Source organism: Phacochoerus africanus, chromosome 8 (assembly GCF_016906955.1).
Source record: "Phacochoerus africanus isolate WHEZ1 chromosome 8, ROS_Pafr_v1, whole genome shotgun sequence".
Taxonomy (NCBI): Eukaryota; Metazoa; Chordata; class Mammalia; order Artiodactyla; family Suidae; genus Phacochoerus; species Phacochoerus africanus.
In genome coordinates this window covers 55,267,447-55,295,446 of record NC_062551.1, presented here as the reverse complement: position 1 = coordinate 55,295,446, position 28,000 = coordinate 55,267,447, and the positions used below count along the sequence as shown (strand labels likewise).

Here is a 28,000-nt window from a genome sequence, read left to right as displayed (position 1 = left end):
AAGGACAGACGTGTGCTGAGTCCGAGTCAAGAATCTTGTAATAACTCGGGAAAGGGAAAGGGGTTCGGGGAGATCCGGGTCAGGACTCAGCAGCCAACTACCTTGGGTGGAGGCGGGAGCCTCACTGCGGCACTGTGGGGGGGGGGAGAGAAAAGACTGGTGAAAACGCCCCCGCCCCCTGCCCGCTGCCTGCACCTGGCCAGCAGGGGGCGCAGGTTTCCTGTCCCCCGCCATCCCTGCGCCGGTCAACCCAACTTCACAGAGCCCGGAGTTCTGAGCCCCCAACTAGGATGTTCTGATTTCCGAGCAGCTGCTACCGATCAGCTGTCACTGGAATCTTGAAGTAGGGATATTTCTGAACACATTCAATAGTTGATAAGGAGGACAGCAGGACACCAGGTAGGACTTAGGTCAGCCGGGAAGAGCAGGGCTTTAGAATGACAGGCAGGAGGTACCTGGAGAGCCGGCCCTCTGGGCCCTTTGCTAAAGATCTGCAGCCCCATCTGTCTGCTGGGCTGTCATCAGAGCCAGGGGGAGTCACAGTCGGGGACGGGCTCCGGAAGCCCGTATTAACCTCAGCCACCTCTGAGGGACATAATGAGTGGCCTCCCTTCCAAGTCTGGATGTGTACGTTTGCTGGACTGAAGCCCAAGGCAGACAAGGTGAGGAAGAGTGTTCCAGATGAGGGAACAGCATGTGCAAAGTCCCAGGGGCAGGAAAAAGCACAGCTAGTTTGTCCAACTGCCAACAGCTAGGTGGGGCAGGAACCTGGGTACTTGAGGATGGAAAGGGGCTGGGGGCAGATGCAGAACCAAGACACCAGGCAGAAGGGTTCCTGGGCTGCTGGGCAGCCTGGGAAGGGCTGAGAGCAGGTCACCTCTGGATATGGAGCGCCCTGGGGGGGTGCACTGGAGAGAGACTGGAGGCCAGGAGGCCTGGAGGCCTGGGAGGAGGCTGGGGGAGGATTTGGGAGGAAGAGGATGAATGAGGCTGGGGCTGTGGGGCAGAGAGGCAGGGACGGGAGGGATGGAGCTGGGGGACAGGCTGTGGAGGGAACACATTTTTCTGGGCTCCCATCCTCTGGGCCTCTGCTGCTACCCATGTGGGTTTCCAGGCTGTGTCCCCGCACCTCCCTACGTAGGGCCGGGCGCACTGGGAGCCTTAGCCATCTTGTGCTAAACTCTCTCGCCCCCTTCATCTCTCATGTGTCTTTCAACTCCTCTGCAAAGCCTCAGACCCGGGCCCAGGCTGGGTCAGGCGCCCCCCTCGCCCACCCCCACAACACCCTGTGCCGCCTTCAATCCCCCCCAGCCCCCGCCCCCGTGTGTCCCCCTGCAGCGTCCCTGCTGGGGTCTGGATTGGCCTCCCAATCCAGCTCCCAGAGGGTGCGCGGCGGACCGATCTTGGGTCTCAGCACGGCTCAGCGGGGCCGCCGGTGGGCTGTGTGGCGTCCTCACCTCGGACTTCCAGCTTGCACTCGGCCAGGGCCTCCCCCAGCTCGTTGACGGCCCGACACGAGTAAGTCCCCGAGTCGAACGGGGACGGGCGGCGGATGTTCAGCGTCAGGACGCCCTGGTGGTTGGTCATCAGGAACTTGGGGTCCTCGCCAATCTCCATCTGGTTCTTCATCCAGACCACCTTGGGCTGCGGGGACAGGAAGCCGCCTGACGGAGGGCCCCCTGGGAGGCCTCCCTTTGGCTGTGCCGCCTCCTCATGTTGCCCGAGGACCTTGGACTGGTCTCCTCTCCTCTCTGACCCTCAGGCTCCTCTTCGGCGGGAGGAGGAGCTCGCTCCCGCGAGGCCCACAGGGCCTGCATGATCTGGCCCCTCACTCCTCCGCCCTTGCCTCCCTCCCCACCCTCCCTCTGCTCCAGCCACACTTCTGCTCCTCAAGAAGACCAGACAGGCTCCCGCCTCCGGACCTTGGCGCGGACTCCTCCCTCCCCTCATCACCCAAACAGCGCCCACCTGTCTTTCGGGTCTCGGGTCCCCATGGCACTTCCCGGCCCCTAGATGAAGCAGGAATGGCTGCCTCACCCTCTCATAACTGCCTGCTTTTCCCTGGCACTCTCACCACCCTTTATAATTTTATAGTCAATTGTGTGATTTTAAATATATATATATATATATATATATATATATATATATTTTTTTTTTTTTTTTTTTAGGGCCGTGCCCATGGCATATGGAGGTTCCCAGGCTAGGGGTCCAATCGGAGCTGTAGCTGCTGGCCTACACCACAACCACAGCAACTAGAGATCTGAGCTGCATCTTCGACCTACACCCCAGCTCACGGCAATGCTGGATCCTTAACGCACTGAGTGAGGCCAGGGATCGAACCTGCGTCCTCATGGATGCTAGTCAGATTCTTTCCACTGACCCACTCCCCAAGTGTGTAACTTTGGATGCATGGCGGTCTCCCCACCACACAGGACGAACTCCTTGTCTAATTCAGCAGCACACAGAAAGCCTGTGAAAGTGTGTGTTGAAAGAATTCACAGAGCAAATGAATGAAAGAAGGAAGGATATAAATGAGCAAATGGAGCAAATGAATGAACGGAGGAAATGAGGGGTTGGCAGGTGAGTGAGTGAGTGGAGGATGGATGGACGGATGAGTTAGCGGATGAAGCAGCAGAAAGTGTTGCAGGAGGTGAAGGATAGAATCCATGTGTGCCTGTGGGCAGATGCTAAAACCGGGGTTAGACCTGAAGTCAAAAGGGCCAGGTAGTCAATATTTTAGGTTTTGGGGGCCCCGTGGTCCCTGCAGCCATGGACAACACACAAACCAGTGTGCATGGCCACGTCCCAATAAACTCTTCCTGAATAAAATGAAAGCAAAATAACAAAAAAGAGAAAAAGGGAACAACTGACTTCTAAAAATCTTATTTAGAGACACCACTGGCAGGTGGACTTGGTCCAAGGACCATAGTTTGCCAACCTCTGGTCTCTGGGGGTCCTTGGAGCTCAAGGGTACAAGTGCCCACAATCCCAGAGAGCAGTCTGGGAACCCGATGGGGCAGGAAGACGCCCTGGAGCCCTGGAGGTTTAGACCTCCCTCCCCAACAAAGAGGCCTTTTTTTGGTTTGTTTTCCTTTGTATGTTCACACCTGAGGCATGTGAAAGTTCCCAGGCTAGGGGTCCAACTGGAGGGCACCCCAGCCACAGCAACATCAGATCCAAGCTGCAGCTGCAACCTACACAGCAGCTTGTGGCAACGCCAGATCCTTAACCCACTGAGTGAGGTCAAGGATCGAACCCGCAGCCTCACAGACGCTATGTTGGGCACTTAACCCACTAAGCCACATTAGGAACTCCAAAAGGAGTCTGTTTTTGAGGTAAGTCGAAGTGTGATGAGCCGAGACTTGGGCTCTGGTTAGAGTTGAGTGGGTTAAAAGTGAGCAAATCTGGAGTTCCCATCATGGCTCAGGGGCTAACAAATCCGACTAGGAACCATGAGGTTGTGGGTTCGATCCCTGACCTTGCTCAGTGGGTTAAGGATCCAGCTTTGCCATGAGCTGTGGTGTAGGTCACAGACGTGGCTCGGATCTAGCATTGCTGGGGCTGTGGTGTAGGCCGGCGGCTGTAGCTCCGATTTGACCCCTAGCCTGGGAAGCTCCATATGCTGAGAATATGGCCATTTGAAAAAAAAAAAAAAAGTAAGCAAATCCCATGAGCAGAGGAAAGAGAACTCGGAGGAAGACCCCGTGTGATGGCAAGGAGAGGCGGCTTTGCTTTGGTGAAGTTTTCCCTCCAGGGTCACGGTCTCTCTCTCTCTCTCTCTCCCTCTCTCACACACACACACACACACATACACACACGCGCACACACGGCACCTTTGGGTGGCCTCTGACGGCGCAGTTGAGAGCCGCAGTGTAACCAGCCACGACCACTCGGTCGGGCAGCGGCGTCAGGAACTTGGGAGGCGTTCGGAAGTCATGCTCCTTGAACTCCGGTAACTTGAAGGTGATGCCTGGGGAGGGGGAGGCACCTGTGAGGGCACCGATCCTGACTGTGCGGGGACCGACTCCCCTCCAGGACCAGGCGCCCATCCGCGGTGAGTCCACGGAGGGGGGTGGGCGGAGGCGTCAAGGTCAAGCCCTGGACGGGGCGGGGGGGTGGGGGGGCGGCCCCCCATGGAGAGGGCTGGCACTACCTGTCTTGAGGATCCGGGCGGTGTTCTTGGAGACGCCAGGAGAGTCACTGAGGCCGCAGATGTTCTCGCTGTAAACTCGGAAATAGTATTCGTTGCCCATGATGAGGTCGGAGACGGTGCAGGAGGTGTGCCGGTTGTGTTCATAGACGTTGAACCACTCCTGGGGGTGGGGGGCGGACAGGGAGGGGCCGAGAGTGAGGTGAGGGACACGGATGGGTGAGGAAAGCACAGCAGGAGGTCCCGTGGTGGCTCAGTGGAAAGGAATTTGACAAGTATCCACGAGGATGTGGGTTCGATCCCTGGCCCCACTCAGTGGGTTAAGGATCCAGCGTTGCTGTGAGCTGTGATGTAGGTCGCAAATGAGGCTCGGATCCCACGTGGCTGTGGCTGTGGCTGTGGATGGCAGCCGTAGCTCCCATTTGACCCTTAGCCTGGGAACCTCCATGTGCCAAGGATTTGGCCATAAAAAGCCAAAAAAAAAAAGGAAAGCACACCCAAGCCAGCATCTTGCTCACAAAACCCGCTGTTCCCATAGCACCGTTCACAATGGCTGGCAGGTGCGAACAACCCAGATGCTCACTGGAGGGTGGTGGCAGAAGCAGAAGGGGGTCCATTCAAACCGTGGCCTGGGACTCAGCCGTGAAAAGGAATGAAGCATTCAGCGTGGGAGAGCCAGGGAAACCTGGAACTGAGTGAGAGGAGCCAGGCGCAAAAGGCCACGTAGCGAGCGGCTGCGTCCGTATGTGTGCAAATCCCCAGGAAGCAGACGGGGGAGGAGGCGCCCAGCTTGGAGTGGGAGGGGAAGGGGAGCAATTGCTTGACAGACACAGAGCTTCCTTTTGAGGTGATGACAACATCTCAGAACTAAACAGAGGGGCTGGCTGCACAACACTGGGAAGCTACGAAATGCCACTTTTATTTTATTTTTGGTTTTGCCCTCGGCACGTGGATGTTCCCAGGCCAGGGATGGAACCCTTGCCACAGCAGTGACAACGCCAGAGCCTACACCCCTAGGCCATCAGGGGACACCGCTAAGTGCCATTTTTAAATGGGTAATGCTCCATTTCAGTAGGTGAATTTTTCTTCAATTAAAAGAAAAGGACGGGGAGTTCCCATCGTGGCGCAGTGGTTAACGAATCCCACTAGGAACCATGAGGTTGTGGGTTCGGTCCCTGCCCTTGCTCAGCGGGTTAAGGATCCAGCGTTGCTGTGAGCTGTGGTGTAGGTCGCAGACGCAGCTCGGATCCTGGGTTGCTGTGGCTGTGGTGTAGGCCGGTGGCTACAGCTCCGATTAGACCCCTAGCCTGGGAACGTCCCATATGCCGCAGGAGCGGCCCAAGAAATGGCAAAAAGACAAAAAGAAAAAAGAAAAAAAAGAAAAGGACAGAACATTATAAATCAATTTCTTTTTTTTTTGTCTTTTGTCTTTTTAGGGCCGCACCCACGGCATAGGGAAGTTCCCAGGCTGGGGGATGAATCAGGGCCGTAGCTGCCAGCCTCCACCACAGCTCACGGCAACGTCAGATCCTTAACCCACGGAGTGAGGCCAGGGATCGAACCCACGTCCTTATGGATGCTAGTTGGGTTTGTGAACCACTGAGCCATGACGGGAACGCCCTGAAAATTTTTTTTTTTTTTGGAAAAGAAGAAAAGATACTCTGTTCTGCACCCAATCTCAACCAAAAGGCTTCCCTCCCAACCCCAGCCCATTCTCCAGCCTCAGTTTCCCCGCTGGGAAATGGGAGCAACATGCCCCCTCCAATAATCTTGGCGGCTTTCTCCCCCCAGGCCCGCCCAGCCCCCGGCCCCTCTGGTCTCTCACCATGGTTTTCTTGTCGGCTTTCTGGACGAAATACCCGGTGATCTCAGTGTTGCCGTCGTCCTTGGGGGGCTGCCACTCCACCAGCGCATTGGTGCCCCACACCTCCTTCACCATCACATTCTGCGGAGGCCCGGCCTTTTCTGGAAGGAAGCATTGTTCTAAGTTGGCCCAGGCTTCCCTAAATGTCCCTTCCCATGCCCACGCCCAGCCACATCACCTCTTTTTTTGATTATGTATGAGGCGATTTTCTTTTCTGGCTGAGCCGGCTGCACATGAAAAATTCCCAGGATCAAACCAGAGCCACAGCCGTGATGAGGTCAGAGCCTTCACCCCGCAGAGCCACCAGGGGACTCCATAAGGCAGTTTTTAAAAAACCAATAATGGCCAGAAAATAAAAACACACTGTGAAGGATCACTACACAAGCATGGCTCAGCGGGCTAAGAACCCGACTAGTATCCATGAGGACACGGGTTCGATCCCTGGCCTTGCTCAGTGGGTTAAGGATCCGCTGGGATTGCCACAAGCTGCCGTGTAAGTTGCAGGTGTAGCTTGGATCTGGCATTGCTGTGGCTGCAGCTCCAATTCGACCCCTAGCCTGGAAGCTTCCATATGTTGCAGGTGTGGCCCTTTTTAAAAACAAACAAAACAGTAGAGAAAAATTTGAAGTCGGTTACAGGATTTCCCGGGGGAGGTTGTTTATGTCAAGTGGGGAGTGACTGGAAGGGGGAGCAAACTAAAAGGGAAAAACAGCGCACTGAAAAACAAAACGGCGTTCCCGTCCTGGCTCAGCTGTTAACGAACCCTACTAGGATCCATGAGGACACGGGTTTGATTCCTGGCCCCGCTCAGGGGTTAAGGATCCAGTGCTGTCGTGGGCTGTGGTGTAGGTCATTGACATGGCTCGGATCTGGCCTTGCTGTGGCTGTGGCTGTGGCTGGTGGCTACAGCTCCAACGCAGCCCCTAGCCTGGGAACCTCCATATACTGCAGGTCCGGCTGAAAAAAAGCAAAAAAACAAAAAACAAAACAAAACCTGGCAGAGTTCCTCTTGTGCCTCAGTGATAACGAACCTGACTAGTATCCATGAGGGTATCGGTTCATCTGTGACCTCGCTCAACACGTTAACGATCCGTGTTGCGGTGCCACAGGGCTCGGAGCAGCTCTGATGGGACCCCCAGCCTAGGGAACTTCCATATATGGAAGGTGCGGCCCTAAGAAAACTAACTAACTAAATAAACAACAGAAATCCCATTTTTGGAACGTGATGCCTCTGGGTGTGTAAGGGTGTTTGAAATTAACCTACAGACGTGCAGGCAAGTTTTAAAAAATGTCCGAGCCGTTTGTGATCTTCGGCTTTTCCCCATTCCCTTTGCCTCCCCTTTGGCCCCACTGCCACCTCCCACGCTCCCGGGTTCCGATCTCTGCACTCCCCCCCCCCATTATCCTCATCTCCCCCCCATCTCCGCCTCCTCCATCCCCTCCCCGCCCGTGGGCCGCGCACCCACCCACGACCCGGATGTGGACGGTGGCCGTGTCTTTCATGTTCTCGATCTGCACGGTCAGCTCGTACTCCCCGGAGTCGGAGCGGGCCGCCTGGCGCACGAAGAACACGGTGTCGAAGTCGCTGGTGCGCACGTGCACGCGGGAGGTGTCTATGGGCGCCCCGCCCTTCGTCCACACCACCTGCGGCCGTGGCTTGCCCTGCGGACGGGGGCGGGGTGAGGGATGGCGAGGAGGTCAGGCCGGGTCCGCCCTCGGCAGCTGCCCCCTGCCCCCCTCCCACCGCGACCCCAGCCCCGCGCACCTGGAAGGGGATGACGAGATTGAGATGCTCCCCAACTTTGCGGATGTAAGTCTGGCGGAGGTGGCGGGGCAGCCGGATCTTGGGTTGCTCTGGGGACACAATCCCAGGGGCCGGCTCAGCATAGGGCTGGGGGACCCTCCGCGGAGGGACAGAGAGACTGGTGGCGACGAGGCTGTCGGGGGAGGCCCTAATGAGGACACTGCTTTGTCGGGGCGGCTCACCCACAATCTCCCGGATGGTGACCGGCTGGGCCAGGGTGGCCGGCTGGCTGCGCCCCGCGATGTTGACCCCAACGACGCGGAAGGTGATTCTCGCTCCGGTGGGGAGGTTCTTGACTGTGAAGCCGCAGCGCTCCACGGGCTCCGTGTTGGCAGGAATCCACTCGTCCGCTAGAGAGACGAGCTACGCTCGGACCCTTCCTTCCAGACCTTGCCCTCCGCCCCCTCCCGTGTCTTGGGCCCAGAGCAACAAAGAGCGGCAGCTGACATTTCTTCAGGCTTTTTTCTGACCAGGTTGGAGCTAATTAATGTTAGCTCATTAATTCCTACCTCCACGCTTATCCCCATTTTATTTTATTTTTTGTCTTTTTAGAGCCGCTCCCGCGGCATATGGAGGTTCCCAGGCTAGGGGTCCAGTCGGAGCTGCAGCTGCCGGCCTAGGCCACAGCCACAGCAACGCGGGATCCTTAACTCCCTGAGCGAGGCCAGGGATGGAACCCAAAACCTCGTGGTTCCTAGTCGGATTCGTTTCCCCTGCGCCAGGACGGAACTCCATTATCCCCATTTTAGAGGTGGGGAAACTGAGGCTCAGAGAGGGGGTGGAACTGGGGGTGGTAATCAGAGGTGCCTTGGATTTCCTGCCTTTGTGACAGGTTCATTTCCCATCTTGGTTTTGTCGCCATGGGTTAGTGAACCAAGCTGGGTCAGACCAACAGTCAGCAGGGTGAACTCTAACCAGGGTAGGTTCTAGAACACAGACTCGGGAAGGGCGAGCAGAGAAGGAAGGGGGCAAAGAGCCCTGGGAAGAGAAAAGGAAGAAACTGACCAGAGTCCAGCCGTCCCCCATTTACATGCATTACCCAATGAGGTCATCACTGTACCCTGTCAAGAAGGAAGTGTCGGAGTTCCCGTCGTGGCGCAGTGGTTAACGAATCCGACTAGGAACCATGAGGTTGCGGGTTCGAGCCCTGGCCTCGCTCAGTGGGTTAAGGATCTGGCGTTGCTGTGAGCTGTGGTGTAGGTCGCAGACACGGCTCAGATCCCGCATTGCTGTGGCTCTGGTGGAGGCCAGTGGCTACAGCTCCGATTCGACCCCTAGCCTGGGAACCTCCACATGCTACAGAAGCGGCCCTAGAAAAGTCAAAAAGACAAAAAATTTAAAAAGAGGAGTGTCTTCACCATTTTTAGATGCAGAAACTGAGACTCAGAGTGGCCCCAGGTCATACAGTTAAAAAGCATAGGGAGGGAGTTCCCGTTGTGCCTCAGTGGAAATAAACCTGACTCGCATCCAGGAGGATGTGGGTTCAATCCCTGGCCCCGCTCAGTGGGTTAAGGATCCAGCATTGCCATGAGCTGGGGTGTAGGGTGAAGACACAGCTCGGATCCCGCGTGGCTGTGGCTGTGGCTGTGGCATAGGCCAGCGACTGCAGCTCTGATTCGACTCCTTGCCTGGGAACCTCCATATGCTGCAGGTGTGACCCTAAAAAATAATAATAATAATAATTTCTTAAAGAAAAAGTAAAAAGCGTAGGGGCAGGATTGGAACCCACGTCTGTCTGGCTTAAGGCCTGGGATAGGGTGTCGAGATCTTATCTGTCTCCCTCGTGAGAGGACCAGGTCAGCGATGTCCTGGCGTGGAGTTAGCGCTCAGGGCATGCTTGCTTGGGGGAGGATGGACCCTGGGACATGTGCGAATGTGGACGGCGGCACGGATGGAGAGATGGACGGGCGGATAGACGGAAAGTCAGTATATCGCTGGACCGTTAGACGGTCATGTAGGTGAAGGGAGGGAAAGAAGGGAGGGAAGGAAGAGAGAAAGCGGTGACGGGCTGTCTGTCTGGGTGGAAAAAAATAGTACTGGCCGGATGGATAGATCGAAATTTTGTTCAGATGGATATAGAGATGGCGGGATGGGTGCCTGCGTGGGGAGGTGGGAAGGGAGGAAGGAGAAATAAAAGGGGGAGAAGAAGGAAGGAAAAGGAAGGAAAGATGGATGGAGGGAGGGATGGAGGGATGAAAGACGGGTTGGAGGGTAGATGGATGGATAAATGGAGAGAACGGAGGAAGAGCAATTGAGGCAGCAGAGAATTAGCTGGATGCAAGGCTAGATGGACGGGTGACAAGGCGCTGCCGTTTGGAGGATGGTGTGGGGGAGGGAGCGAGGGAGGAAGCAGACAGGCGATCACTGGGGGCCCGGCCCGGCCCAGCCCGGCACAGGGATGCAGGCAAGGGCAGCACATTGCACTGCAGCTCTGTCCCCGCCCTGCCCTAGGAGCAGTCCCCTGGACGGGACACCCACTGGAGCCCCGCCCGGACGGGGTGACTCACAGCCCTCCACGCAGTACTCCACCAGGTACCCATCGATGCCGCCCGCCCCAATCCTGTCTGGAGGCCGCCACTTGAGGGTGGTGGTGGTGTCTGTCACGTCCTCCACCGTCAGGTGCTGGGGTTCACTGGTGGGTGCTGTAAAAACCCAAGGGGAGGAGGGGGTACATGAGGGGTCAGGGCTCAGAGCTGGAGTCAAGAAAGGGATCAGGGTGGTGGGTTGGGGGTCAGGGACGTATCTGGGACCTGGCACAGAGTCTAGGATCTTAGCGGGCAGGGGGCCGAGCTAGCACATGGGCAGGAGGAGGCCAGGAGTGGGGGGCGCGGGGGGGGGGGGGGCAATGTGCTGAGTTGTTGGATGAGAAGGGACAGGAGTCCGGAGAGCGGAGGGTGAGGGGGGTCCACGGCCAGGGTGTGGGGTCAGAGATCAGTGAGGGGCAGGGCAGGGGTCAGAGGTGGACGGGGGCCCGGGGAGGGCACAGAGGGGCGTCACCAATAGGCATGAAGGGCTTGGTGTTGACGCTGGGCTGGGAGACGCCGATGGCATTGACGGCAAAGACCCGCATCTCGTAGAGGATGCCCTCAATCATGTTGGTGGACTCGTAGGTGGTCTCGGTGAAGACCTCGAAATTCAGCTTCATCCAGCGCTGAGAGCCCTTCTTCTTCCGCTCCAGGAGGTAGCCTGGAGGCCCCCCCAGGAGAAGCGGGCCGTCACGGGAGGCCGGGGGTGCAGGGCAGCGGGGGCCATCAGGGTTACAGGGCCCAGAGAGGTCTGAGGCCACCCATCGTGGTTTGATCTCAGGGTCACGGGGCAGTCAGGGGGGTCCGGGATCAAGAAGGGCCCCGGAGGCACTCACCGGTGACCGGCTGACCCCCGTCGTACTTGGGTGGCTCCCAGACCAGGATGGCCCAGTCTTCTCCGACCGTCGTGACACGCACGGCCTCCGGGGGGTCCGGGACATCTTGGGGAGAGGCCGGCAGGATGGTCAGAGGACCCCTCGGGGCCTCGGGGGGCCACCCTCCCCCCTCCCCGGGCTCAGCCCCCTTTGCTCCCTCTGCTCACCCACAACCCGCAAGAAGATGGAGGCCACGTCCTCGCCGGCCGGGTTGGTGACCTTGATGGTGTAGCGGCCCTCATCGCCTCGCTCTGCACTCTCGATCACAAAGCTGCTGATGTCCGCCCGCTGCTCCAGGCGGACCCTGCCCTCGGTGCCCGAGAACACCTGACCGAACACATCCACCAGAGGCCTGGCTCCACCTCCCTCCAAGCCCAGAGTGGCCCCTTCCCCCGCTCCCCTGTGCACCATCACCAGTGCTCCCCAAGACCAGCCCCAGCACGAGGGGACCTGCTGGCGCCCAACCTCGTCGCCCCTCCCCACGCCGCCCTTGCTGAAAAAGCACCAGACCTTCCTCTCCCCCAAGATGCTGCAAAGCTGTTCCCGGGCTTGGGGCATGCAATGCCCTGCCCCCCACCCCCCGCATCTCTATCCGCTATACTGTAACCCGTCCTTGAGAGCTGCTCCAGAAGTTGCCTCTTCCAGGAAGCCCTCCTGCATGCTCCCCACTGAAGTGCTAGCCCCAGCCCCTGACTCTCATGGACTCCGGTAGCCCCCTTTATCTCTGCCCCGATCACCCTGGCCTGTGCCTGTCTGCCTCTCTCCAAAAGCAAAGGCTCCAGGAAGGCACGGGCTGCGTCTGCCTCATGGCTGTATCCTCAGCGTCTACGCACAGGGCCTGGCATAGAGGAAACCTCAGGGGGTGTTTGCTGAGTGAAGGAATGAGTGAAGACTGAGTCAAGTCTATCCATCCTACAGAAGAGGAAACTGAAGCCCAGAGGAGAGGAGAAAAATTGAACTGTCTCAGGGCCTGGAACACACAAGGTGAAAATATTTGTTGGATGGATGGATGGATGGGTGGGTGGATAAGTGGATTGATTCATGGATAAGTGGACAGATGGATTAATTACTGGATGATTAAGCAGTCAGTCAATGAATTGATGAATGGAAAGATGGTTTAGATGGATGAGTGGCCGATGGCTGGAATGATGGATGGATTAGCGGATGGACAGACGGATGGCTGGAGCTCCCATCACGTGTTGGGCTACTACTAGGCAATGAAGGAATATAATCTCCACTCTTCAAAATAACCCTCTGGGGAGTTCCCTTCGTGGCTCAGCGGAAATGAATGGACTAGTATCCACGAGGATGCGAGTTTGATCCCTGGCCTCGCTCAGTGGGTTAAAGAGCCTGCGTTGCCGTGAGCTGTGGGGTAGGTCGACGATATGGCTCAGATCCCACGTGGCTGTGGTGTAGGCCGGCAGCTGCAGCTCAGATTCAACCCCTGGCCTGGGAACCTCTATATGCCGGGAATGAGGCCCTAAAAAGCCAAAAAACACACAACCCTCTGGAGAAGGAATTATCATCCTCATTTTACAGCCAATAATACTGAAGCTCAGAGAGGGAAACCAACTTGCCTAGAGTCACCCAGCAGAGCTGAGAAGTCAGGGCACAGTGGAAGCCCCGCCATACCTCATCCTCCTTCATCCAGGTGGCAACGGGAGGGGGTTCCCCTGTGATGGACACGTCCAGCCTCAGCTTGTTTCCGGCCACGACCACAACTGCATTTTCTGAGGTCTTCCCCGAGCAGTCCAGGTGGATCTTTGGTGGCTCTGGTGGCAGAGGAGAGATTCTGGGCAACTTGGGAGTGGGCAGCTGGCCTCCCAAACCCTTCCAGAGGATTTCCCAAGAAGCTGGGTTCCAACAGCCACAGAGACCCAGCAGACCAGATCCCCAGCCCCTCCCTCGGACCCAGGATCCAGCCCCCAGCCCCTCCTCCCTCAGACCCAGGATCCAGCCCCCAGCCCCTCCTCCCTCGGACCCAGAGCCCCCCAGTCCCCTCCTCCCTCGGACCCAGGATCCAGCCCCCAGCCCCTCCTCCCTCAGACCCAGGAACCAGCCCCCAGCCCCCTCCTCCCTCGGACCCAGGATCCAGGCCCCCAGCCCCTCCTCCCTCGGACCCAGGATCCAGCCCCCAGCCCCTCCTCCCTCGGACCCAGGGCCCCCCAGCCCCCTCCTCCCTCGGACCCAGGAACCAGCCCCCAGCCCCTCCTCCTTCAGACCCAGGATCCAGCCCCAACCCCCTCCCTCAGACCTGAGTCAGGCCCCAGCTTAAGGACCACAGCAGCCCCTGGGCCTTACCTTGCTTGGGGACATACTCCACCTTGATTTCTGGAGGTCAAAGAAGACGGGAAGGGTAAGTCTAAATCCATGGGGCCCCTTTTCCCACCCTAGAGCCCGGAAGCAGAGGGGAGGGCCTGGCAGCACCCTGGGACCTGGGGGGTTGGGGGTGGATTCAGGTCCATGACTGTCCCGCCTCGCCCACCCTGTCACCTGCAACCTACAGTGAGGGGAGCCTGTTCCTGTAGGTGGGCACCAGGCCCGCCGGGGTCTGGGGGGTGGGTGCTGTGGCACTCGGGGAAATGAGGAGGCATCCTCACCCAGGAAGTTGAGCTTGGCCGAGAGGGACAGGGCGTAGCCATCAGGCACAAACGTGTAGTCACCCTCATCCTCAGGACGGACGTCGTCAATCACCAGCTTGTGGAACCTACAGGGGTGGAGGGGGCAGGGCAGAGAGCAGGCCAGGTCGCCCCGGGGACCCCCGTGGAGAAATACTCCCCTCAAGGTAAACCACCTCCTCAACGCCCACCATTCTTATTCTGGGCTTTGGAATCCTAGGGCCTGGGTTCAAATCCCACTCTGCCCCTGACTAGCTGTGTGACCTTGGGCAAGTTACTTAACCTCTCTGTGCCCCCTTTTTATTTTTTTATTTTTTTTGTCTTTTTGCCTTTTTTTTTTGTTGTTGTTGTAGTTGTTGTTGTTGTTGCTGTTGCTATTTCTTGGGCCGCTCCCGCGGCATATGGAGGTTCCCAGGCTAGGGGTCGAATCGGAGCTGTAGCCGCCGGCCTACGCCAGAGCCACAGCAACGCGGGATCCGAGCCGCGTTTGCAACCTACACCACAGCTCACGGCAACACCGGATCGTTAACCCACTGAGCAAGGGCAGGGACCGAACCTGCAACCTCATGGTTCCTAGTCAGATTCGTTAACCACTGCGCCACGACAGGAACTCCTCTATGCCCCCTTTTTAAAAAAATTTTTTTTAATTGTATGGCCACACCCTCAATATATGGAAGTTCCCAGGCCAAGGACTGAATCCGAACCACAGCTGTGGCAACGTCAGATCCTTTTAACCCACTGCGCTGGGCCGGGGTCCAACCGTCGCCTCCACAGTGACCCGAGTCGCTGTAATCAGATTTTTTTTTTTTTTTTTTTGCTTTTTAGGGCCGCACCCACGGCATATGGAGGTTCCCAGGCTAGGGGTCCAATGGGAGCTGTAGCCGCCAACCTTCACCAGAGCCACAGCAGCTCGGGATCCGAGCCGTGTCTGTGACCTACACCACAGCTCACGGCAACACCGGATCCTTAAGCCACTGACCGAGGACAGGGATCGAACCCGCAACCTCATGGTTCCTAGTCGGATTCATTTCCACCGCTCCACGATGGGAACTGCGTAAACCCTTGTTCTTTTAAACCACCAAGTCTAGGGACCCTGTCCACAGTCAGCTCCGTACCTGCCCACGTGGGAGATGGTGATCCTCTTGCTGGGCCGCACCTCGACCCCGTTCTTGTACCACTTGCCCGTGACCTTCTCGTCGGACACCTCACACTTGAACACAGCCTGCTCTGAGGCCTTCACCGTCAGATCGGCGATGTCCTGCAGAACCTCCAGCTGTTTCTCTGGATCAAGAGGGAAGGCGACGGGGCCGTCAAACTCCGGTGGACCCACAGAGATGGGTGGACACCCACCACGGGCCAAGCCAGCCGTGAACGCCCCGTGAGCGCACGTTTAGTGGGGAGACAGATGGTGAACAGGAAACACACACACAGCAATAACAGGAGGGAGCGAGGAGGCCTGGGGAAGGCGGGGGCAAGTCCACTGGAGGTTGAGGAAGCCCCCAGGGAGAGGGGCGGCATGTGCAAAGGCCCTGCAGAGGAAAGCAGGCTCCTGGTTTGGGAAACAGCAAGCAGGCTGTTGCAGAGAGTGAGCCAGACAGACTTGGGAGGACTGTGCTTGAAAAAGTGAGATGGGGAGTTCCTGTCGTGGCTCAGTGGTTAACGAATCCGACTAGGAACCATGAGGTTGTGGGTTCGATCCCAAGCCTCGCTCAGTGGGTTAAGGATCCATTGTGGCCGTGAGCTGTGGTGTGGGTCGCAGACGCGGCTCAGATCCCAAGTTGCCTCATTTCTGGTGAAGACTGGCGGCTCCAGCTCCTATTGGACCCCTAGCCTGGGAACCTCCATGTGCTGCGGGTGCGGCCCTAGAAAAGACAAAAAGACAAAAAAAAAAAAAAAAAAACCCACCACTGGATGGTGTTGGAAAGATGGCTTCGATCTGACTTATGTATGTGTGTGTATATATATATACATATTTTTTTTGTCTTTTTGTCTTTTTGTCTTTTCTAGGGCCGCACCAACAGCATATGGAGGTTCCCAGGCTGGGGGTCCAATTGGAGCTGTAGCTGCCGGCCTACGCCAGAAACGCAGCAACGCGGGATCCGAGCAGCGTCTGTGACCCACACCACAGCTCATGGCCATGCCGGATCCTTAACCCACTGAGCGAGGCCAGGGAATCGAAATTTTAGAGGGAAAATCTCTCACCCACCCACTTCCAATCATATGGATTTTCATTTTTGGCTATGCCTGCGACAAGTGGAAGTTCCCACACCAGGGATGGAACCTGAGCCGCAGCAGCAACCCAAGCTACTGCAGTGACAATGCCGGATCCTTAACCCTCTGTGCCACAAGGGAACTCCCCAGTCATAGATTCAGATCCCTTCCTCAAAGGCAGCCAGTCCACACATAAAAGCAAGGATGTGTACATACATTTTCTTTCTCTCTCTTTTCCTTCTTTCCTTTTCTTTCTTTCTTTCCGCCTTCCTCCCTCCCTTCTGTCCTTACTATTTCCTCTCTTCCCCCCTCATACTAAGAGTGACATATTTGCTTTTCCATCTAACAATACATCTTGGGAATCTTTCCACATTAGGAACCTCAAAGTTGTCCTTTCTTACGGCTACAGATGAATATACCATAATTTTTCTGGCCCGGCAACGACTCCAGCTCTGCTTTTCTTTTCATTTTTTCCTTTTTGGCCCCACCTGCAGCCTGCAGAAGTTCCCAGGCCAGGGTTCCAACCCCTGCCACAGCAGTGACAAGGCCAGATCCTTAATTCACTGAGCCACCAGGGAACTCAGAGCTTTTCTTTCTTTCCTTTCTCCCTTCCTTTCTTTTTTTATGTTTTATTTATCTTTTAATGATTTTTATTCTTTCAATTACAGCTGGTTTACAGGGTTCTGTCAGTTTTCTACTGTACAGCAAGCTGCCCCGGTCGCACACACACATACACATTCTTTAGCTCACATTATCCTCCACCATAAGCGACTGGACAGAGTGCCCTGTGCTTTACAGCAGGGTCCTTCCTTTCTTTCCCTTTTTAGATCTAAAAGCACAGGAGTTCGCAATCATAGCACAGTGTTCCATGTACCCTTCCCCCAGTGGTGCCATCTGGGGTATCTGTCGCCCGATATCCAAACCAGGATGTGGCCGTGGGTCCAGTCCTGTGAGCTCGACTGCGGACCGTGTTTGGTTTTCACCATGGTCTTACACTTACAGGGCTCCCTCGGGCTGGCTGGGGGTGGGAGCACGGGTGCAGAAACAGCCAGCAGCAAGGAGACGAGTGCCCTGGTCTAGGCGTGAGGGTGGCAGAGACCCGGGCCGGGTGAGGACAGTGGCAGCGGGGAGGCGCTGTCGGATGGTCCAGCCTTTGAAGGTGGAGCCACTGGGAGGTGCCCGAGAATCAAACAGAGGGCATGAGGCACCGAGCAGGGAGGGTTCGAAGCACAGAGCGGAGCAGCGCCACCTCGGAGATGTGGAGCCCGCGGCGTGTGGCCCAGCCCCCGCCCCGAAGGCCCCCGCACCTTCCACGCTGAGCTCCGCCTCGCACTGGCCGCCGTTGGTCATGACCTGGTAGCGACCCCCGTCCTCCAGGTTCACATCCGAGTAGATGAGGATGTGACGCTTCCCATCCTTCTTGAAGCGGTACCGGGACTTGAAGGAGTCCTCCCGCGTCAGCTCCACGCCGTCTTTCAACCTGGGTGGGCGCGACACGGAGCGGGAGTGAGGGGCCTGGGTGTCAGAGGTGAGTCAGGGGCCAGGCAGACGGTCCTGAGCAGGAGTCAGGGGTCTGAAGGGAGGTCACGAGAAGGGACAGAGGGTGACAGAGGTGTCTGGAGTGGGTGGATCGCAGGTGGGAGTCAGGGAGCTAAAGAGGAAGAAGAGGTCACAGGTTGGAGGTCAGGGGCCACAGGGGTCATGGGCAGAGGTCAGAGATGGAGTTCAGATCGCAGAGAGACAGCAAGTGTCATGGCCTCATTAAACAGCGTTTCCTGGAGTTCCCGTCATGGCTCAGTGGTTAACGAATCCAACTAGGAACGATGAGGGTGCGGGTTCGATCCCTGGCCTCGCTCAGTGGGTTAAGGATCCGGCATTGCCGTGAGCTGGGGTGTAGGTTGCAGACACGGCTCGGATCCCATGTTGCTGTGGCTGTGGTGTAGGCTGGCAGCTACAGCTCTGATTCGACCCCTAGCCTGGGAACTTCCATATGGCATGAGTGTGGCCCTAAAAAGCAAATCAATCAATCAATAAAAAAGTGGTTCTAGCATCAGTTACCCCGCCTCTGAAATACTTGGCAAAATAGAACTTTCAGATTTATTTGTGTGATGACTTGATTACCATCTGTCTCCATCTCCAACACACACACACACACACACACACACACCAGCAAGTCACCAGCTCATAAACTCCAGGAGGGCAGGTGCCATGTTGATACATTTTCTCCCTGTTTTGTCTCCAATACCTAGAAGAGGGTCACCACACAATAGGTGCTCAATAAATACTTGCCGGGTGGGGGAATAGAGGTAAGAATGGATGAATGGATGGTAGGTGGCTGAGCAGGGGGACGGATGAAGCAATGGGATGGGAGAGGAGGGGGTGGATGACTGGATGGCTGAATGGGGGGATGGATGGATGGAGGGGATGCATGAGCACATGGACTGAAAGATGGGCAACTGGTTGAACAGATGAATAAATAACGTAATGGATCCAAAATAGCAAAGGTCGGGAAAAAGACCTGGAAGAGGATGGAATGGCTGGATGTCAACAGTTTCAAAAAAAGGTCATGGGTGAAGATGAGGATTTTTAGAGAAAAACTGAGGTCTCCTGATATCTCCTGGGTAAAGGTCTGAAATCTTCAAGCGCATGTCTCAAGATCAAGGCTGAGGCTGCGCTGAAGGTCCTGTGGGCATCTCTGTGGAAGACAGGAGTCACTTACCACATGACCTGGGCACCCTCTTCTGACACTTCCACTGTCATTTCCACCCGGTCACCCACATACACCTGCTGGTCCTCGAGGGGCGTGACAATCAAGACTGGGGGTTCTGTGGGGCAGCGGGAGCCGGGCGGTCAATAGCGCTGGGACCCCTTCCAGAGCCCCCCACCCCCCCGCCCCCAAGCTCAGCCCCCCGTCCCGGCCTCGCCTCTGACGAAGAGTTCAGTGAAACACTTCTCGTCCTTGACGGCGACCTCATAAGCAGCATCATCCGCCAGCGTGCACTTATTGATGCAGAGGATCCGCTTCTTGCCAACATTCTCAAACACATATCTGGTACAAAAAAAAAAGTCTCAGCTCAACCCAGGGAGTGGAGGAGACCCTGCATCCAGCCATCTATTCTCAGGACCAGACACTCCCTCTCAGAGCCAGATTGTGTGGGAGCGGATGGACAGTCCAATTTCTTTCTCTTTTTTGGCTTTTTTTTTTTTTTAGGGCCACGTCTGCGATATATGGAAATTCCCAGGCTATGGGTTGAATGGGAGCTACAGCTGCTGGCCTACACCACAGCCACAGCAACGCAGGATCCAAGCCGCATTTGCAACCTACACCTCGGCTCATGGCGACACCGGATCCTTAACCCACTGAGCGGGCCAGGGAGAAAACCTGCGTCCTCATGGATGCTAGCCGGCTGCGTTAACTGCACGCCATGATGGAAATGCCTCTGTTTTTAATTATAGTATAATTTACAATGTTCTGTCCAATAACAGCACTGGCAATGTTAACTGTCCACCTGTATCCATTCTCCCAGGTAGCATCGGTGCACAGCGACCCACCTAGAGAACTACATTTCCCAGCCTCCTTTGCAGCTGGGATGGCCGCACCACTGAGCCTGGACCAAGGGAATGCGAGTGGATGTGATGGGCTAGCGGCTAGGTCATCTTCGATTCTGAGGTGCCTGTTCTCGATTTCTCTCCTTCCCACTTCCTGCCTGATAGACACAGATGTACCCATGACCCAGCTTCGATCATTCAGATTGAGGACACCACCACAAGCAATGGTGTAGCTGGAGTTCCCTGGTGGCTCGGCGGGTTAAGGATCTGGCGTGGTCACTGATGTGGCTCTGGTTACTGCTGTGGCATGGGGTCAATCCTTGGCCTGGAAACTTCCACATGCCGTGGGTGCGGCCAAAAAAAAAAAGAAACTATGTAGTCAAAAATAGGAAACGTAAAAAAAAAAATTTATGTGGAACATTGGTTCCCGAAAACCTCTAAGAAGGGAGACAGCCCACCAGCCTCAATCAGCTAGAAATACATTTCTCTCTAAATTAATGTGTTCTGGGGCCTATTTTTTATAGCAACTTGACCGATGCCTTAGCTAACATAAGTTTTTATCTTATCCAAAATGCTCATGGTGGAGTTCCCGTTGTGGCTCAGAGGTAACAAACCCGACTAGGATCCATGAGGATGTGGGTTCAATCCCTGGCCTCACTTAGTGGGTTAAGGATCTGGTGTTGCCATGAGCTGGGGTGTAGGTTGCAGACACAGCTTAGATCCCGTGTTGCTGTGGCTGTGGTGCAGGCCGGCAGCTGCCCCTCCAATCTGACCCCTAGCCTGGGAATTTCCATACGCCGCATGTGCGGCCCTAAAAAGCAAAAAACCCAAAAAAACTCATGGTGAGAGATGTAGAAAAGACAGCCAAGAGAAAAATAATAAAAATAGAACCCGTCCCTAACTGTGCCACCAAGAAATAGCAGCTATGAACATTTTGGCCTCTGTCTTTCCAATGTCTTTATACATAATCTATATGCAGATTAATATTTTGTGAAGCAGAACTGGGGACTCTGCTTCTGCACATAACACTAATCTTGAACAGCTTCCCGTGTTAGTATAAATTTTATTTTCTTTTTAATTTTTTGGCTGCTCCTGTGGCATATGGAAGTTCCCAGGCCAGGGATCGTACCTGGACCACAGCAATGACAATGCCGGATCCTTAACCCACTGAGCCACCAGGGAACTCCATAAAATTGAAAATACCTTTTTCAGTGACCCCACAGCACCTTAATATGGAATTATATGTTTTGGTTGTTCTCCATTTCTTGCTACAGCAGCCCATGCTCCAGTGAACATCCTTGAAGACAAATATGCACCACCGTGATCACTCCCTTAGGATAAACACCTAGAACTGCACAACCTAAAAGCCTTTTTTTTTTGGTCTTTTTGCCTTTTCTGGGGCTGGTCCCTCGGCATATGGAGGTTCTCAGGCTAGAGGTCTAATCGGAGCTGTAGCCACCAGCCTACACCAGAGCCACAGCAACACCAGATCCAAGCCGCGTCTGCAACCTACACCACAGCTCACGGCAAAGCCGGATCCTTAACCCACTGAGCGAGGCCAGGGATCGAACTCCCAACCTCATGGTTCCTAGTCTGATTCGTTAACCACTGAGCCACGATGGGAACTCTGCCTTTGTCTCTTTTTCTACCGAGGTATCTGCACTCTACATGTGGGTGAGGGTGTGTGCCCTTTCTGGGTGAAGAGGGACCAGCTTATTTCTGCATGCTCTCTCTGGGACTCAGATCCCCCCACCCGACCCGGGGACTCCCCCCCCCCAACATACTTGCTACTTGGTTTGATCTCCTGGCCGTTCTTGTACCACTTGAGGGGAAGGTCTGGGTCGCTGATCTCAACCACCAACTTGATCTTGTTGCCCAGATCCACTTGGTAAGCCGGATCCAGCTTCTTGGTGAAGGCTGGAGATGCAAGGATGCAAGGCGGATGCAGCCGAGAGAGGTTCTCACTGTCCTGAGCCACCAAGTCTCCCTCCCCAGACGATGGGCTCTCCAAGGTCAAGTCGGAAAGCCTCCCATGAACTTGGAGGCTCCCGAGAACCTCAGATTGGGACCTCCAAAAGACAGGTCCAGGGTCCAAACATTGGATGCCCTTGATGCTGGGGTCCCTAGGGGCAGGGCCCGTGGTCCCTCAGACTGGCACTGACCTGCGCTCTTCTTGACCTCGACCTTGGCCTTCTTGAGCCGCTTCAGCATGCCCCGGAGGTCAGTGATGCCGTACTGGAAGGCGATCTTCTCGTACTCGCTCTTCTTTGCCCCTTTCAGGAGCTCCCAAATCTCAGGCGGGATGCCCAGGTCATCGTCGTCTTTCTTCTTTTTCTTCTCCTCCTCAACCACCTGCCTTAAGGTGGGGAGAGCAGCGCGGGGCCAGCAAGGAGTGAGGAGGTGACCGTTTCCCTCTGCTTCTCCGCCCACCGGCTGTGTCACTTTCTCGCTCTCTCTCTGGGTCTTCTGCCCTTATTCTGTCCCACTGGGACCATCGCCCCGTCTCCTCCCTGGCCTCCTGACCTCTCCCCATCTCTCCCCCTCCAGTCTGTTCCCCATGCAGCCCCAGGTGGATATTTCTGAACCCCCCCCCCCGATTCAGATGCTATCCCTTCCCTGCTCGAAACTCTTCCATGGGAGTTCCCGATGTGGCTCAGTGGGTTAAGAGCCCAACTAGTATCCATGAGGATGCGGGTTCAATCCCTGGCCTCGCTCGGTGGGTTAAGGACCCAGCATTGCCGTGAGCTGCAGTTTAGGTCACCGATGCGGCTCGATCTGGCACTGCCATGGTTGTGGTGTAGGCCGGCAGCTGCAGCTTCCATTCAACCCCTAGCCTGGGAACTTCCATATGTCACGGGTGCAGCCCTAAAAAAAAAAAGAAAAACAGAAACCAAAACTCTTCCATGGCTCCCCATGACCCTCAGGGGGAAAGCCCAGCCACTTAGCCTGAAATCACCACTGCACCCAGCCTCAGTCCCATCACCACACGCTCCCCAAACTATCCCCAGCAGCCCACTTGCCTTCTCCTGGACACTGTGGGCTCACTCCTGCTCCCCAGCCTTTGCATGAAATGTTTCCCTGCCCGGGTGACCTCTCCCCACCTTTTCCTTCACACCACAGGATCAAGTGCAAAAGCCTCCTCCTCCAGGGAGCAGTCCCTGTCCCCTCAGGCAAGAAGTGGCCCTCGCTCTGGGCTCTCACAGGGCCCCCGTGGGACCTTCTCTCTGACCACACTAAACGGTCTTGGTCTGTGCCCATGTCTGCTGAACCAGACCCATCTTCCCAAGGCAATGAGCGACTCTGTCCCCTGATTTCAGCTCAGGGCCTGCCTGTTAGACGGGAGGCCTCAGAAGACGTTTGCTGAGTGAGAGAGTGAGTGGATCTCTGGATGGAAGGAAAGAAGGGAACAAAGGAAGGACAGATGAGTGGGTGAATTGGGGGACAGGTAACTCTCTGGATTGATGTACAGACATTAGGTGGGGGCCTGGCAACTGGGTGGAGGGGTCCTTGGGGGCCTAGGTTGACCGTTGAATGGGTCCGTGGACGGGTGGGTCAGGAGGGGAAGGGTGGCCTTAACATGGGTAGACAGGCTGATGGAGGATGGCTGGGTGAGTGGGTGGATTGATAAGTTGGTGGCACATGGCTGGGTGAGCAGTTGGGTGAATATGCTTATGGCTGGGGAGATGGTTGGCTGGATCAAGAAGAGCAGAGGACTCTCAGCAGGTGGGGTGGTCAGAGATCTGGTTATGGGGATAGATGGGTGAGTGGAAGGATGGACAGGTGGACCAGCAGATAATGAAAACCTGAGGGACTGGACAAGCTTCCTGGTGAGTAATATGAAACTGCTAGTATTCAATCATTTTTTCACCTTCAGATGTGCAGTTTCACATAGATCAGTCTGACAGAGAGCCATCTGGGTGGATGGGTGTGCCACTGAAGAGGTGAACAGTTGACTGAGGAGTGCCAGGCTTGATGGGCAGGTGGGGGAGTAGATGGGTAGGTGGGATGTTGGGCTCAGTTGAAAGAGAGATGCAGGTACAGATGGATACACGGGTGGGAAGATGGATCCATGGTAGACCAATGGGTGGTGGAAAGATGGCCGAATGGGTGCCTTGAAATGTAGAGAAGGCGATGATGGAGTAGGTGGGCGAAGGATGAAGGAATGGGTTCGTGAGTGGGTGACTGAGGGTGATGGCAGACGCATGGATGGGCAGGTGGGAGGATGGTGGGCAGAGGGATGGATATGTGGGCAGAGGGAAGGAAGAAGGGGCAGGTAGTGGATGGGTGGGTTTGCAGATGGATAGATGGTGGCTGGTTGCATAAAGAGATGAGTGGGCAGACTGATGGGTGGGTAGGTTGATTAGTAGATGGTAAGTAGGTAGCTGGGTGGATGGAGGGATGAGACGGATGGGTGGGTGGGTGGGTGGACCGCTGGATGGGTGGCTGGTTGGCTGGGTGAACAGGTGGATGAGTAGGTGAACTGGAGCCTGAGTGGACAGGAAGGTGGATGTGAGAATGGTGGGGTACAGGGTGGGTGGGTAGGCTGCTTGGAGAGATGGGTGGGTGGTAGGGGTTATGGATCTGGGGGTGGGTGTATGGGCGGGTAGCTACATGGATAGGTGGCAGGGTGGGCTGGGAATGGGTAGATGGTGGCGTGGTGGTGGTGTCCCAGGATAGCAGTGGGGAGCAACAGGGGCAGGGGTCCTCACCCACCATCCTTTCCTCCTTGAGTCCCATCTCCCCTCTCTCCGCCAGGTGGGTGGGCTCACCTCTTCTTCAACAGGCCGCTGAAATCCAGCTCGCCCGCGCCTTCTGGCTTCCCTTCACCCCTGTGACCATTGAGAGGGGGCAGGAACCCCGCTGAGGTCCTGACCCTCGGCCTCACCCTGGGTCCCCACTCCTTGCTTTTCCCGATCTCCCCTCTCCCACAGCTCCCCCTCCCAAGGGAGACCACCCTCCCCCCACGGTCCTTGGCACCAGGACACACTGCCACCCCTCCCCAGGGTCCTGGGTCACTTACGAACGCTTGAAGCTTTCTAGACTCTGCCCAGCGGAGTCCTGACGGGGCGCTGGGGAGAGGAGATGGGAGGAGAGGAGGTGACTGGGGGCAAGGCCCCATCTAAGACCGAGTGCACCCCTCCAGGCCCACAAGCCTTCCCCAGGCCCTTTCGTGTCTATCTCCGGGGCCAGCACACCCTCTCTCTTGGGCCTGGACACCCTCTACTTGCAGACTCACTTCCACCCTCTCAGCGGCCCATCCCCCCCACACCTGGGCTAGCTGGCCCGTCTCCCCAGGCCTGGGCAACCTCATTCCCTGTTCCCACCATATTTAAGCCCCCCATACATCCTAGGCTCGAGACCCCCCCCCAAGCCTGCACACCCTCAGAGCTCCACACACATGGCCCCAAGTCTGCATAACCTCCCAATAATCCTCTCCACCCTCAGCCTGAACCCGCACACCCTGACTTTCTAAACCTTGGCTTTCTCCAAGCCTTGACTGCCCCTTCCTCGAGATGTCATGCTGTGACCCTGGAATCTACATAAATCACCCCCCTAAACCCTGAACCCTTTCCCCCCCAAATCGGCACCTCCTGCTCTAAGCCTGCAGACGGCCTCCCCAGTTTTGTACACCCTGAGCCCTGCACCTCCAAAGGCCTGTGCCTGCCTCACCCCGACATCTGTATACTCCCCCCCCAGACCCAGGACCCTGGCCCCCCCTCCCCCAGTCATCCCACCACCAGCGCACCCTCCACATCAATGTTGAAGGCACAGCTGTCGCAGAAGTCCTTGGCTTTGACCTCAAGGCGGTAATCCCCGCGGTCCCCCAGGACCACCTTCCCAATGCGCAGCTCCAAGGTGTACACCTGGGGGACAGGCCAGCGGTCTGGGTGCGTGTGCCCACTCTCCAGGGCCACCCCGCGTCCCCCAGAGCCCCCCTCACCACAGGAGTCCCCACAGGAGAGGCCAGCTGTCTCTTCCCATGCCCGGACGATCTTGACCCCTGGGGGCCCTTGTCCGTGACCGCGAGAGCTCTCTGGTCACACATAGGTCCCCTGCCCCAACCCACACATTCTCCCTTCCGCGCAGCACGACCTCTACCAAGCAGCCCCGCACGACCTCCAGCCCTGGCCCGCGTGCCCTCCCCACCACCCCACGGCTTCCTCACATTGCTGGCAGAGTCGTGGGACTCCTTGAAGGAGAATCGGGCCCCGCTCTTGCTGCCCAGCTCCAGCCACTTCCCCTTGAACCACTTGATTTCGGGTTTGCCAGGCAGCTCTTTCCCGTTCACCTTGGCCACGATCAAGGCATCCTTTCCTGGGGGAGGTGGGGGGAGGGTGGGCGGGAGGGCAGGGCAGGAACCGCCAGGTGCTGCAGAGGGGCCTGGGAGGCTGGGAGCCCGCCGCCCCTCCTCCCTCAGACCCAAGAGCCTCCCCCCCTCCCCTCCTCCCGGCCCCACCGCCCCCTCCCTCCCCCAGGCGCCCCTCACCATTCTCCACCGACACGGAGTCTGGCTTCTTCAGGAAAATGCCAGTGGGCTCCTCAGCGGTGGGAGACTGGTCCTCAGGTGGGGCTTCTGCTCAGGAGACAGGGCCAGGGGGGTCTGTGACCGGCCACTTTGGAGGCGGGGCTTAGAACTAACGGGGGACCCTCTGCTCAGCAGTCAGAGACCAAAGCAAGGGCAAAGTGGCTTTTCCTGACCTGGACACACCACGAGGCACCTAGTGGCCGCGGGACCTTGGCCAGGCTCCCCCCACTCCCACCTCTTGGGGGCCTCAGTTTCCCCTTCTGTGAACGGGGTGGTTAAGTGGGGTTTGAGGGTGGGAGAGGTGTCGGGATGCACTGGGGTGCTTCAGAGCTGGGCAAGACTCGGTGATGTCATCAGCCAGTCGGAGGGGGGCGGGGCTTGAAGGCCAGGCTGAGGGGCTGGGCTCTGTCCTGGGGATGCTGGGGAGCCTCGGAGAGCTGTGAGCAGGGGCGGGCAGGCTAAAGGAGAAAGCCGGGAGGAGCAGAAGTGCCAGGTCCCGCCCAGCCCGCTGGGCTGCCGTCTCACCTTTAGGGGGCTCTTCAGGAGCCCCCTTCGGGGGGTCTTCCTTGGGAGCTGGCTTGGCGGCATCTTTGCCCGCGGGGGCCTTTTTGGCGGCTGCGAGGCGGGAAATAGTCCCAGCTGAGCATGCGCCCAGCGTTCTCCTTATGCGCAACCCGGGACCGGAGCGCGGGCGCCCTGGCCCCTCCTCCTTCGGAACCTGGAGTCCAGCCGCCCAGGTGTAAATTTATCTCTAATCCGAGAGTCTGTGCGATCGGATTTCTCCTTGCCCCAGGCAGACCATGCCCCAGCCACCCAGGCCACCGGGCCCTGACCTTTTGGGTCTTGGCGGTATAATTAGCTCTTCCCCTGGGCTGGAAACTGGATCCCTACTGCTGACCGCAGCATCTTTCTCCTGCCCCGCCAGCTGGCTCCTGGCCTTCAGGGGCCCCAGCTGCAGCGAAGAGCTGGGACCCCCCCCACCCCTGACCCCTCAGCCTGGTGGGCCTGGTACCAGCGGACCGGACCCCCCCCCCAGGAGGAGGGGTCCTTAGGGGGCAGGGCTTGTGACTCCGTCTGTTCACTTTCTCAGAGAGAGAAAGATATCCATCCCCACGCCGCCCCCAATCCTATTCTAAGGAGGACCCTGAATCTGCACATAAAGGCTCTGAGCCTCTATATGGAGAAGGTCCCCTAATTACTGCATGGGGAAACCCCAGTTCCCGCTGAAAGGCAGTCCCCTCATCCTTGTACAGAGAAGAGCTTTCTTTACCCAGCAAATAAGAGTTCCTAAGAGCGAGACAAGCCAGGGCCTCTTTCCCCTGCAGAGAAAGGTCCGGATCCTGACTCGGAAAAATGTCCCCTAGCCCTTCTTAGGGGACCCCATCCCCAAATGTAGGGGACTCCCCCAGTCGCCCTGCAATGACTCGGGCATACACGGGCCTCCCATCACTATCGAGAAAAAGGGAGCCAAATTCCCAATCTCTACCTGCACCCAGAGTCATGCCCCCAACTCCCTCCAGAGAAAGGGCCTCCTCCCCCGACACACACATGCCTAGGGAAGGGGACCTCCACCCACCTCACACAGGTATGGGACCCTCCCATCCCCCACAAGGAAGGCACCCCATTCTGCCAACCCCACAGAGGGACTCAGAAAAGAGGACCACATGCCACATAGGGAGGGAGACCCCACAGCCACCTGGTTTTGCCTCAGGCATGTCACCGGACCTCCTCCCGCTCCTGTGACCGCAGCTGTGTGACCAGGGGCCCTAGGGAGGACAGGTGGGCCCCCAGAGGGAGCCCTTTAAGGAGTCCAGAGACTCCCAGGAGGCTCCGGGAGGCCCAGGACGTGCCTCCCCACCCTCGCTGGCGGCCGCGCAT

The 28,000-nt window shown here is 57.0% G+C and overlaps 1 protein-coding gene across 1 annotated transcript; it reads right to left on the bottom strand.

Moving 5' to 3' along the window:
• Positions 1 to 16: 16 nt before the first annotated feature.
• On the bottom strand, positions 17 to 27,975 carry MYBPC2 (myosin binding protein C2). The gene is made up of 28 exons (XM_047790160.1): positions 27,819 to 27,975; positions 26,648 to 26,737; positions 26,084 to 26,170; positions 25,763 to 25,911; positions 25,343 to 25,460; positions 24,617 to 24,665; positions 24,366 to 24,425; positions 21,759 to 21,952; positions 21,381 to 21,513; positions 18,972 to 19,096; positions 18,767 to 18,872; positions 17,355 to 17,527; positions 14,952 to 15,117; positions 13,819 to 13,925; positions 13,520 to 13,549; positions 12,851 to 12,990; positions 11,386 to 11,545; positions 11,180 to 11,284; positions 10,816 to 11,004; positions 10,326 to 10,460; positions 8,001 to 8,168; positions 7,780 to 7,868; positions 7,481 to 7,676; positions 5,976 to 6,115; positions 4,154 to 4,313; positions 3,834 to 3,970; positions 1,458 to 1,644; positions 17 to 132 (listed from the first exon to the last, which is right to left on the bottom strand). Exons 1-28 carry the CDS (start codon positions 27,835 to 27,837, stop codon positions 122 to 124), a joined length of 3,423 nt encoding a protein of 1,140 aa, XP_047646116.1. The 5' UTR covers positions 27,838 to 27,975; the 3' UTR covers positions 17 to 121.
• Between the last annotated feature and the right edge of the window lie 25 nt (positions 27,976 to 28,000).